At 36.2% G+C, this 12,712-nt stretch overlaps 2 protein-coding genes across 4 annotated transcripts; one reads left to right on the top strand and one right to left on the bottom strand.

The window, feature by feature from the left end:
* Positions 1-669: 669 nt before the first annotated feature.
* Positions 670-5,229, bottom strand: LOC147542329 (Mitochondrial transcription termination factor family protein). The gene is made up of 6 exons (XM_086636012.1): positions 4,773-5,229; positions 3,557-3,635; positions 3,281-3,474; positions 2,484-3,176; positions 1,454-1,902; positions 670-1,044 (listed from the first exon to the last, which is right to left on the bottom strand). Exons 1-5 carry the CDS (start codon positions 5,079-5,081, stop codon positions 1,588-1,590), a joined length of 1,590 nt encoding a protein of 529 aa, XP_086492138.1. The 5' UTR covers positions 5,082-5,229; the 3' UTR covers positions 670-1,044; positions 1,454-1,587.
* A 2,468-nt stretch (positions 5,230-7,697) lies between these two features.
* Positions 7,698-11,653, top strand: LOC147542328 (Pentatricopeptide repeat (PPR-like) superfamily protein). 3 transcript variants are annotated; one of them, XM_086637565.1, is made up of 4 exons: positions 7,758-10,054; positions 10,576-10,636; positions 10,722-11,035; positions 11,360-11,653. In XM_086637565.1, the coding sequence occupies exon 1, from the start codon at positions 8,044-8,046 to the stop codon at positions 9,754-9,756; it is 1,713 nt and encodes a 570-aa protein (XP_086493691.1). In that variant the 5' UTR covers positions 7,758-8,043; the 3' UTR covers positions 9,757-10,054; positions 10,576-10,636; positions 10,722-11,035; positions 11,360-11,653. The 3 variants fall into 3 exon arrangements, with proteins under 3 accessions (XP_086493689.1, XP_086493690.1, XP_086493691.1); XM_086637563.1 differs by having other exon boundaries at positions 7,698-10,054; positions 10,576-11,035; XM_086637564.1 differs by lacking the exon at positions 10,576-10,636 and having other exon boundaries at positions 7,730-10,054.
* Positions 11,654-12,712: the final 1,059 nt, after the last annotated feature.

The following is a 12,712-nucleotide window of genomic DNA, read 5'->3' as shown; positions in this document are numbered from 1 at the left end:
TATCATAGATACTTTCTGATACGGGATTATTTTCACTATCAAGAATTTGGAGCAAGAATCTATAGTAACAACATTCAAGAGATAGCAATTCATATATCAACAGGTCCTTTTTTCGTCCATTTATATTTCTTTTCGTTTCCTTGGTAGGTGCAATTGTTGTGGCTTTTCAGTATAAATACCTAGAATTTGAAATCTAGGTAGTAGGCAAAATTAAATAAGATGAGATGAAGAACTCGTTTGTTCGGCCTCATGATCATATTTTTTTCCTTCAACTCCATGTTATCTACTATGATACTACTGTTTCCAACATATATGCCAGGGTTCCTTACTTCAATAAGGTTAAAGTATCTCAATTTCACCCTTTCAGATACTTCTCCAGACCTATTGTCGATACTAAACGATATTTTTTAGGATTTGTATCCTCATTTTTCTATTAGTAAAAGTATGTACCAGGAGAAAGCAGTTGTCATGGTTTGCGTATTCCAGCAAAAGAGAACTTTCAATCAAATTCCTATAAGTTCGTATCAGGGTAAGAAATTGATGAATGATGAATATCTTTCACCATACTCAAGTACAGGAGCTCACTGGTTAGAAAGTACCATCACAAGTTATAAAATGAAATTATCATAGTAACATTCTTTCCCTTGCGACAATTTAAGACATAAAAGATTAATTGAAAATGTGAATTTATTCAACAAAACCGCTGGATAATACTTGTAAATTTTGATCCCGTTTAGTTCTATTATTACATCAGTGACTAGTAGGTATAACAGCTTACAAAAATGACAGGATTTCACGCCATTATAGGGTGACGACATTTGAAATTATACAATCTAAAAGAGAATTAAGAGCATTGAGTAACAAAATTTCAGGTACCTTGATTTACAAATTATCGAGGTAATAAAGATAACTAATGCATACCTATGTTAGTTGAGAAAAAGAACGGAATGTCAGAAGTTTGGAGCAGCAGAAGTACAAAACATTAGCTTTCTGCCCCCATAACTTTGAAAAAATTGACCTTCCAACAAGTATTAGTGAAGCAGCCTGAAAGAGTTAACAAAAAGTTCAATGTCATAAGCATATAAGCATATAACGATACAAGATTTTTGCATAGAAATTTAACAGCATCACTTAATCTGTCATTGCCCAGATCCAGAGAGTCTCTAAGGGGCATATCCTATTAAGACTACTGAGGAAACATCAGTTAGTTATTGAAAAATATCTGGCCTCTTCGTGCTCGAGAAGTGTTAAGCTTATTCCTAAATAAAGCTAGATTAGCTTATAGATATAGATTAGTAAGGAATGATGTGTTATTAGCAGCTATCTTCTAAAATATGGTAGAACAAGGATGGAATTAGAAAACCTTTTACAAAGAGATACAAAAAGAAAGCTAACCAGACAATCGAAGTCAGAATCTTATCAACTAACTAAACAAGCAAATAAAGAATCAAACCTTATTTTGCAAAATGCAGCTTTGGAAGAATATATAAGATTTCCGTTTAGCTGTGGAGAGGATCTCAGCAACACCAAACTATTTCAGAAATTGTGTTGATCAACTTAGTATAACATGTAGGACTTGTAATTTCATCACCCCTTTCTTTGATACTTATTTGCGAACTCTTTCAGAAGTAAATTTTGCCTAAATGTCAGATACTTATCCAGACTAGTCCCCCATTGTTGACAAAAGCTTTCATCAGTTGGAACAAATGAACTCAAAGGAAATGGACCCTTTGGAGCTTTCTTTAGGGACACCAAGAACCTATGGCGAGGTCGGATCCTCTGGTCCAGAGACAAGCTCAAGTATGTCGGATATTTGGTCAATGAGTGCACTTCATTCCGTAATTCATTCACCAAGTACAGGTACTTGGGCTTTAGATTGTCTTCCAGTGATAGAGATAGTACCTGTAAACATAGTAAATATTTACTGAGCACATATTCTTTTGCACGGGAATTTCAACATATATTTCCCCCCTTTCCCAAATAACTGTTATACATGAGAGACAGGCCGAACATGTACAATGGAAGGAATTAAATTTCGAAATATTTCGGTCGAAATGATCGAAATATTTCCGTTTCCATGCCTAATAAAATTTCCAGCAAAACCGAAAGTCAACTAAGTTTCTCTAAACAAAGCCTTGTCAAGGGAATAAATTTCAAATATTTCATGTCTACCGAGATTTCCACCGAAGCCGAAATTTCATTCCTTGGTACATCTAGGAATTAAATTTCGAAATATTTCAGTCAAAATGACAGAAATATTTACACTTCCATGCCTACCGAGATTTAACTAAGTTTCTCTTAACAATGCCTTGTCAAGGAAATTAATTTTGAAATATTTTGGTCGAAATGACCGAAATATTTTCATTTCCATGTCTACCGCAATTTCATTCCTTGGGTACAATGCACAAAGATATCCAAGCAGTGACAAGAATTGTAGCAAGGCAAAACATTGAGGATACAGCGTGAGACTCAGAAATTATAACCTGGGTAAGGCTCGTTAGTACTTTCACAATCTCCGGATTACGCATCCCAATGCTCCTGAGGAAGTTGATTCTGGGTAATATTCCATCCTCAATGCTATAATGAAGAAGTTGGGGATGTTTCTTGACCATCTTTACTATATTATCTCTAGGTGCTCCCAGTTCCTTGGAGAGAAAGCAGAAGCGAGTGTTCCAAGAATTATCAATCCTCTGAACCAGAATTTGAGGGCTCAGTTGCACAACTTTACTCAAATCATGACTTTTGATACCAACCTCTTCAACTAAATACCTTGTTGTTGGTTTCAGTGATTGCTCGACACTGTAAGAGAACAGTGATGGGGCAGCGGTAATTATATGGCCTATTCTGGACTCCGGTATACCAATATCAACCAAAAATGCAACGTGGGACTTCATATTGTTTTCCACCGTATACCCGAGAATTTGTGGCTGTCTCAGAAGTATTTTCTTAATGTCCCTTTGTTTAACACCCACACCCATCAAGAACTCCAACCTTTCTTTTGCTGAAGCTACATTTATCTGAAGAGAAGGCATGTGTCTCTCATAGATCTGCATAAAGTGCGATTCTTTAAGCCCGAATGTGGTAAGGTAATCTAGAAGTGGATACCATTTCTCATCTAAATCTAATTCTTCTGATAATTGATCAAACTTGCTCCCTTTAGATTTCGCAGTCTTCATCTGCAAACCCAAAGAAACACATTTTTAGGATCTTCTGCTCCATCCTAGTAAACCAGGTTAACTCAACATATCAAAAGATAATGGCAAGGTGTACCATGTGATACCTTTCGTCCTCTGGCAGAGTCTACGGATCTCATCTCCACCAGTCTGTTGGAAGCATGAAAAGAATCTCCATAACTTCTCTTTGCTGGGGTGTGCATACCAACACTTGCATCCAATTGTTTAACTGCAGTTCTATTGGTTTGTCCATTATAAGAGGATCTTTCTTGCAACCTATTTTTTAATTCTCTTCGGCCGCCTGCATGACTTATTGGCATATTTTTTATTTTATGAATTTATATCAAACCTCTTCAAGTCATATGAGAGTTCATTGAGAGTACCTTGTCTATTTCTCGTGTTCTTTGCCAAATGAAAGCTGTGCGATTTAGCATCAGAATCCTCCACTTCATCAAATTCATCCTGCCAAGATAAAATATAGTCATTCGAAAGTTGCTCTCGCCAAGGGACAAAAAGAAGAAGCTACTATTTAAGTTTAGGCCCATATGTCATTCATTAAATAAACAGAAAGCCAATCTCATTTCGAAATTTCATACAAGTGAAACATGAACTCCAAGAACAACATTTGTTATAAATCCAAATAACTGTTTTTATGCAGTAAAATGAAGGGCATGAACAGAAACATGAACCCTAGAACAGCATCATGCATGCAATTGTGCATAAGTAAGTAAGCCCTGGTATTTTTTTCTTACGCAATCTCCTTTTATCAACAATAGAAGTTACCGGAAAAAAAAATCAAGAAAAACTAATTCATATCTGCTTTGGAAGCAATGGCTTTCTAAAGCATCAAAGGTCGATTTTTCATTCCCTAAACAAGTCAGGGTAAGTCTTGAAAACATCCACTTCCACTTAATACAGGGAGCTTACGCCTCACTTCTGTCTACATTAATCCCTCTGAAGCTGAGGAGTATAGTATAAACCGAAAACAAATTTAAATAAGATCTAACTGAAAACACATCATTACTCTGTCAGTAAAAGCAAGCATTTTTCTAGGAGACAAGATAGTCAAGCTCTCACTAGCAAGGGATTAAATTTCGAAATATCATTTCCATTTCCATGCTTACCGAAATTTCCATCGAAACCGAAATTTTTAACGAAGTTTCTCTTAACAATGCCTTGCCAGGGAAATAAATTTCGAAATTTCCAGTTCCATGTCTACCCAAATTTCCACCACAACCCAAATTTCATTCCTTGGTCACTAGTACAAACTAATCCTTATTTTTTTGTTGCAACACGAACGAATACTTTACTCGTTTAGAGCAAATTCAAACACTTACTCACATAAGAGCATTATACAAACACTGGCAATGAAGCTTAGTTAAAATTCTGAAGCTAAAAAATTCTCACCTAAAGGAAAAAAAAAACATAATTATCTCAAATCAAACAAAATTGAGAACTATAATGAAGGAGCATTCCTATTAAGCTTTACTGTCAAATTCCTCCCATTTACCACTTATCAACCACAAAATCCAAGGAAAAATGAGCTTAAAACAAAGATGAATTGAACGAAAGAGTTTAAAATTGATGTTTGCAACTCACATCAGAAGAAATATCATCATCATCTTCACTGTCATCATCTTCATCATTATCATCATGGTCGTCGTCACTATCATAAGGAGAAAGAGTTTGTCCATACCTAGACCTTCGATTAGGTTTAAGAATTCTAGGGTTTGAATGAGTAGAAAGAACAACAAAACTACTAGTATTAGTACGTCTACCTTTCCTTTCTCTTTTGGTTTTAATAGTAGTAGTGAAGTTAGAAGGAAGTAAATTTGAAGTATAAGATAGAGGAAATGAAGTATTATGGATAAGTCTAGAGTTGAACAAGTAGAAACATTTAACAGCCATTGAAGAAGAAGAAAGAAGAAGAAACAGAATATCCAAAACCCTAAATTGGAATATCTTGGTTACAATGTGTTTTTTGTTATAAATTGAACAGAGAATAGCGACCACACACAAACTGAAATGGAGAAAGAAATATCATCAAAAACAAAATGTTTTTTTTTTTTTTTGGGCCCGAAGTTTGTGGCCGACCTGACGCCCGACCTGACGCCCGACCCGACGTGGCCGGCCACTTCGGTCAGTTGGCGGGAGATTGATAGCAAGTTTTGCCCCTTATCTATTCACATATTTGAATAGTAATCAAATTCAATAAGTCATGATGACAATGGAATTATGGTAGGGAAATTTTAAAAGGCCTCCCGTTTTTGTTAAAAGGCCTCTCCGCTAAAAGCGCCCCTCATTATAACCCGTTTGGTTATAGGGCCCCCTCTACAAAAGAGCACCTCCTTCATCAATATTTGACCTAACGGCAAAGTTAACGCCGTTAGGTCAAACTTAACCCAAGACCGGTGATGTTGACCGCCACATCATCATCTTCTCCGGCAGGATCGCCGGCCGGCCAAACTTCCGGCCGGCGACCTTCAAAATTTATTTTTATTTTTTTTATTCTCTCTCTCTCTAAAAACAAAATTTTTTTTTTTTTTTTTTTAAACTCTCTCTCTCTACAGATCTAGAGAGAGAGAGAGAACAGATCCATTGAAGGTCTGTTCGCAGACCTTCAATGGACTCTCTCTCTCTAGATCTGTAGAGAGAGAGAGAGAAAACAGATCCATTGAAGGTCTGTTCGCAGACCTTCAATGGACTCTCTCTCTCTCTAGATCTGTAGAGAAAGAGAGAGAGAGTTTAGAAAAAAAAAAAAGAAATTTTGTTTTTAGAGAGAGAGAGAATAAAAAAAAAATAAAAAATTTGAAGGTCGCCGGCCGGAAGTTTGGCCGGCCGGCGACCCTGCCGGAGAAGATGATGATGTGGCGTGGTCAAATGATGGAGAGAAAATGTGGGTGAAATACACCTTTAAAGGGGGTTTTTTTCACCCATTCAAAGAGGGGGGTCCTTTAACCAAGCTAAGTCAAATGTCTTTTACTAAGTCAACGAAACCATGGGGAGGCCTTTTAACAAAAACGGGGAGGCCTTTTAAAATCTCCCATTATGGTATGTTTGATAGGTGTGAGAATAGGCTTGGAAAAAATTGTTTTTGGGAAAAAAACGATTTTCTTTTGTTTGGTTGGAGTAAAAATTGTGAAAATAATTTTCCATCTAAAAAAAGAAGTGAAAAGGAAACTCTTAAGATGGAAAATCAAAAAGGTGTGAAACCCATTTCCCACTCTCAGTCTTAGATTTGCGCTCTTTATCTCTGCTCGTGTAACTCTCCCTTTCGCTCTTATAAACCACTCTTATAACAATGGTATCATACGGAAAGCCTAATTCCTATTTATGTTCTCAATGTTATAATCGATTATTTATTTGTTTATCAAGATGTTTCAAATGGGTATTCTCCTACCACATCACTTTTGTATCTCTATAAGGGGCATAAAATCTCTCGGTAAAGTTGATCAGCATATTCATAAGAATCATTATTCAAAATCTTAGTTTCTACTGTACCAAAAGGTGAACAAGATGTCGGTTACTCCCACTCCGAACAATGGAAGAAGAAATCTTAGTTCCACTATATTTTAATAAAAAGAAAGTCTCCCTCATCTATATTTTCCTCTCTCACCAGTAAAAGATGGGGATTAGTTTCTCCCTCATCTGGATTTGGTGCAATAAAAAATATTGAATGAATGAATACTAAATATCCCCCATTACTTTCAAAATAAAAAAATAAAACCCCCAAACTTCACAACTAGTTTTTATTATGGCACACGCCCAAACTTCACTTAACTTTAGCCACTAAAAATCAGCAATTAGACGCAAGAAAATCTGAGATGATGATGGACGAAGATGTTCGAGAAGAACTTTATGTTTGTTGATAACTTTTTACATTTTCTCTCCCTAAATCATAGAATCATCTATCTGTGATTGTACGGTTTCTAGTGTTTTTTAAGTGTTCATGTTATTTGATATGCTCTTTGTTGTAGTTTGGATTGCTCTGCTTTATAGTTGATATTGTTAACAACGTCATTGTCATCATCATCACCACCATCATCGTCATCATTAACAACATCTTCATCTTCACCATCATCAACGTTTTCATCATCATCTGATTCATGACTTTTTGCCACTTCCTCTCCAGATTTTATTAGTTTAATTCATTTCATGACAACAACAAGATCATCATCATCATGCAAGTAGTTGTTTTGTTGATATAATTTCTCTTTCATTCTCCCTGTGAAAATTTTTATAGAGATAAAATTTTATAAATCAAAAGAAATGAAGAGATAGAGAGAGTTTTTAAAGAGAAATAAGTGACTTGATGACGTTTCAGAATTAAATGCTCCTCGGGTGACGCGCATTGAAAAGACATGCACTGACAACATATAAGGGTAATTTTGGAGAGAAAATAAAAAGTTAACGGATTTTTCACGGTAACAGTAAAAAAGGGGTCATCTCGATATTTTCGAAGAACTAGGGGGTCACGTGGAAAGCTGGTCATAAAGTAGGGGGGTCATTTGGGAAATAACCCTTAGAATTTTCCCTCCCTTCCGTATCTAGCACTCGGAACTCCCCTCTTCGGTCTTCCCCTCCATTGAAACCACCAAACTAGGGTTTATTTCATTTCCGTTTCTCTTGGAACGATTTCATTGGGTCCTAAAGGTGATGAAGAATACTTGATTGGAGTTTGAAGATTCACTCCATTCTCATAGTATTATTGAGAAGAAGAAGAAGAAGAGAACTTGACTCGATTTCTACTCTTAAAGATTGTTTCCATGATTGAACTACTAGTTATTATTTATAACCAGAAATGTGCCATGAATGAACTAGTTACTTCCAGTCAGAAGAAGAAATATGAATTAGTTTTCTTGAACAAGAAATGTGCCGTTCTTTACTTCCTTTCCCCCTTAAATTTCCAAAACGAGAGACACCCTTGAGTTCATCTCTTTTCCTTGTAACCCTAATCAAATCATGCAAAACCATTCAAAATCTCAAACAAATACATGGATTGGTCATCATAAAAGGAGTAGAACAAGATAATTTCCTCATAAACAAGCTCATTTGTCTCTGTAACTCTCTCTCTAACATTCATTACGCTTCTAGTCTTTTCAGTCGTGTTTTACAACCTAATAATCTTCTCTGGAACTCAATCATTAAAGGGCATTGTGAAAAATCCTCATTTATTACAACCATTAGTGTTTTTAATTGTATGAAGCAAACTCATACTGTTCCTGATAGTTATACATTTCCTTCTTTAATCAAGTCGTGTTCGAAAGCTTTAGCTTTAAGAGAAGGGAAAATGATTCATGGTTCAGTTTTGAGGTATGGGGTGGATAGAGATATTTTTGTTGGAACTAGTTTGATTGATTTGTATGGTAAATGTCAAGAGATTGAATCTGCTAATAAGGTTTTCGATGAAATGCCTTTCAAAAATGAGGTTTCTTGGACGGCTATGATCGTCGGGTATACTAATTGTGGTGATTTAGATTCTGCCCAAAGCTTGTTTGATGCAATGCCGAACCGAAATATTAAAACTTGGAATGCGTTGGTAAGTGGGTATGCTAAATTTGGTCATCTAAAGAAGGCGCACGAGTTGTTCGATAAAATGCCTGAGAAAAGTGTTGTTGCTTACACCTCTTTGATAGTTGGGTATGCTCAAATGGGTGATATTGCATCAGCAAGATCTTTGTTTGATCAAACCCCTGACAAAGATCTTGTTGCTTGGTCGGCATTGATATCAGGATATGTACAAAATGGACAGCCGAACGAGGCTCTGGAGGTTTTCCACGAGATGATTGGGAAGCATATTAAGCCAGATGAATTTGTGATGGTGGGTTTGATATCAGCTTGTTCTCAATTGGGTAGCTTGGAGTTGGCTAAATGGGCTGAATCCTATTTGAACCAGATGTCAATCAATATTCAAAGTGTTCGTATTGTTGCTGCCCTTATTGACATGAATGCTAAGTGTGGAAACATGGAAAGGGCAATAGAATTATTTGAGGGGTTGCAAAAGAAAGATTTGATCTCATATTGTTCAATGATTCAAGGGCTATCAATAAATCAAGGTGGTGCTCAAGCAATTCACCTTTTCGATCAGATGCTAGCTGAAGGAGTTATTCCTGATGCTGTCGCCTTTACAGTTATCTTGACGATTTGTGGTCATTCAGGCTTTGTTGAAGAGGGGCGAAGGTATTTCAATTGTATGAAGTATGAGTACTCAATTGTTCCTTCTTCAGATCATTTTGCTTGTATGGTTAATCTTCTTGGTCGAGCCGGGCTGTTAGAAGAAGCTTATGAACTCATTAAGTCTATGCCTGTAGAACCGAATGCTGGTGCTTGGGGAGCTTTACTCGGAGCATGTTCCCAACATTCTAATACTGAGTTAGGGGAGATTGTTTCAGGTAGGCTTTTCGAAATTGAGCCTCAAAGTGGGGGAAGTTATGTACTATTGTCGAATATCTATGCGGAGGCGAATAGATGGTCTGATGTTTCAAACGTTAGGAGCAAAATGAGGGAGAGAGGAATTAGAAAATTACCCGGTTGCAGTTTGGTGATAGATACAAATACTGATTTTGGGTTTGTTCCACAATGAGGTTAGAATTTGTTGTTCACGGTTCCGTGAGCCATTCATAAAATTTAGGCACCTCAATTGAGTGGTAACTTGGCTGGGATTATGGAAGCATAATTTATACATATACCCTTCCTCGGAACGGATTTTGGTGAGCTCTTCAAGACAACAGAGTCAGGAACACCCAAAACTCATTATCAACTTCATTTCGCCCTTGGAGTTTTCGATTTTCAGTTTCCAACGAAATGATGAAGTAACAGAGTAAACACTCGAAGATTATGCATCAGTTTTTTTTTTTTTTGAAATCTGATTTATCTGAAAGGTGAAAACTTGAGCTATTTGTTACTTATCAACTTGTAAGGAGAAAAATATTTAAAATTTTATATCAAGACAAATCCAATGAATTGCAATTGTAGAAGAAACAGTAGAAAGAAAACCTCTTAATCAATGAGACTGTAACTTACTCCTGTCTTATTACTAGTTTGTGAAAAACTGGAAGTACAAAAAGTGAAGCTGAAAACTTCATAAGATACGAAGTTGATGTTGTGTTCCTTCTAGCCTGCAACTGATAGAATTCTCAGTTATTGTGCAGAAAACTTCCATTATTATCTTGCTAATCACTTGTGTAGTTGTGTGATGGTAGTATTTTCAGCGTCCTTGTTTCTTTTACCAATTTAATTTATTTCGGTTTCGAAATGGAATTGGGGTTGGTATGATAGAATTGAAAAATCCTCCCGTACTAATTACTAACCATCCGAAAAATGAAAACATGTTAAATAAATAATAATATTTTTTTTGTCTCACTATTCCTTATTCTTGAATTCTCTAATTGATCTACTTCAGGTTTTGATGGTGAAAGGACAGTCTGATGATGTGGGTATTGCTCTCCAGCGAAGGGATTAATGTAGAATCTTGGTTGGTTTGTCTTTGGTGCTACTCTATTCACTATCGGTGCATACTACTCACTTAAAAGCATTAGGCCTTAACAGGACAAACTCAAGCTCGGTGAGCTCCTGAGAGCACATCTCATAAGAAAAGTTCGGCAAGGACATCATCGCCGAAGTCTTTTGTAGTCCACATAACTGAAGAACAAACGACTGAGGTTCTCTCACTAGTCAGCAGAGCACAGTTGATTGCTAATGTGGATATTGGTATTGATCTGCTCCCACCTTGCTTCAACCCACTTTGCAGTTCATGTGTATATTGGAGTTGGTGCTAGTTGACTTTTATTCATCTTTGTTGATTGGGTGAAGGAGGAAACGGAGTTTTCAGCACGATCATGCTGCAGCCAATAATATGCCAGGTGAGAAACTGAAAGGAATTTCCTTAGTTAAATAATTGGATCTTCTGCATCTATCATGGTCTGGGAAGTCTTGGAATGAGTGAAAATAGTTTGGTAGACGTCTGGCAACTTTAAGCTAGTTTTTGTTGATAAAATATCATTAGATTACATTTAAGAGCTGAGGAACTTTGTTTTGTAGTTACCTGTTGTTTCAATCTGAATATGTTTTTGTACTACGAATTTGCAGGTTTTAATGCAGTCAGTAGTTTGTGTATCGAAGACCATAAGCTCGTTTTAACGAGCAAGATATACTATTAGTCTAATACCAATAGCTAATCTTTGCAGGATACTGGCCAAGATCTCTAAAGAAGCAAAAGATACTTGCATAACTATAGGGGGGAGTTAGATGTCGATAAAGCAGCTTATAGTTATGAAAATAAGACGGCCGGTTATTATCAAGCAACCGATCCGAAACGAAGGCCGGTTAAGCGTGTTTAGTCTAATGAAGAAGTTATTTTTGTGTAAGAAACTTGAGGTATGTATTGATTTGCTTGATCTTGGTAATAAACTAGTGTTCAAAATATGGGTCATTTGTTCAAAGAGATAAAAGGTGAAAGAAGCCAACTTTTTATAGCTAAATTCTCTAGTTCAAGGGTAAAAACCAGACTGTGAAGGTTATTGGATAAGGGTTCACAGGAACGTCTCAAACCAGTTAACAGGGGGAGCAGCTCTTCAATGACTTAAGCTTACATTATTGGTGGTGAAATCCGATTTATATCTCAGCTAGGCGTAACGGAATATCTTGGAAGTGATTGAATAGTGGCTTAGTGAGAAGAAAAGTCATTGCACTTGGAATACCGGAGGTACATTTGTATTAAAATCATATTAATAGCTTAGGATAGCACGCTATATACATGTGTGGCCTATCACTTTCTAATTGGCTTAAGTACTTTATGATATTATTTGTGCCTGTACAATGTAGGCCATATCTTTCTTTTAACAACTTCGTACCTTGTTGGAGATCATTGGTTACGGCCTCGTTGTGTTAGCTAACAAGTGTAATTAGGCCGACCCTAGCTTCTTAAAGATCCAAAGTGGTTGATAAAATTGTCGCATCCTTTAGAAAGAACAAGACCTATTTTCCCTTCAACTACAACGGAATTTTCTTGTAGAATTCTAGAAAGAATGCGATGCATTAGTTAGAATAAATTTACTGGCAAAGTCTTTCAACAAAAAAAAAAAAATTACAGGCAAAGTAATTCCTCTTCATTTAAGTTCTTTGAGCTTTGGGGTTAGACTTGTCCTCTTATGTTTCTTGCCACATTCTACCTCTTTTCTTGAAATCACATTCTACTTACAGACTAACTAATTAAAACTTAGCAGGTTACATTACATCATCAAAATTGGTGTTTGTTTCCAAATAAATTATAGTTTCTTAACCTAGAACTTTTTTTTTTGATGAGAAACAAAATAAAGTACTTAAAATTCATGTGGCCGAGTTTTTTCGGGTCCGCTTCTCTGGTGGCTTCGACGAGAGTCTACCTTATTTGTTCTTAGTCAATTTTTTAACTTATTTACTTAGTAAAAATTGTTGATATAAAAATTTGTCAATCTGGTATCAATCAAAATGATGAGACCGTGATGCTGGATTTCGTTGTGATCAATCCTGCTTCTGCTACTGCTCCTTTGAACTTTGAG

Source organism: Eschscholzia californica, unplaced genomic scaffold, assembly GCF_041429995.1.
Source record: "Eschscholzia californica isolate CP2 unplaced genomic scaffold, dmEscCali1.0.p SCAF_4, whole genome shotgun sequence".
Classification (NCBI taxonomy): Eukaryota; Viridiplantae; Streptophyta; class Magnoliopsida; order Ranunculales; family Papaveraceae; genus Eschscholzia; species Eschscholzia californica.
The sequence above is the reverse complement of the archived record's forward strand: the minus strand, read 5'-3'. Positions and strand labels throughout refer to the sequence as shown.

Coding starts and splice junctions, on each gene's coding strand:
- LOC147542329 (XM_086636012.1), bottom strand. CDS start 5,081: ATGGCTGTTAAATGTTTCTACTTGTTCAACTCTAGACTTATCCATAAT. Junction 3,177..3,280: donor ACTCTGCCAGAGGACGAAAG/GTATCACATGGT, acceptor TTGGGTTTGCAG/ATGAAGACTGCGAAATCTAA. Junction 1,903..2,483: donor TACTAACGAGCCTTACCCAG/GTTATAATTTCT, acceptor CTATGTTTACAG/GTACTATCTCTATCACTGGA.
- LOC147542328 (XM_086637563.1), top strand. CDS start 8,044: ATGTGCCGTTCTTTACTTCCTTTCCCCCTTAAATTTCCAAAACGAGAG.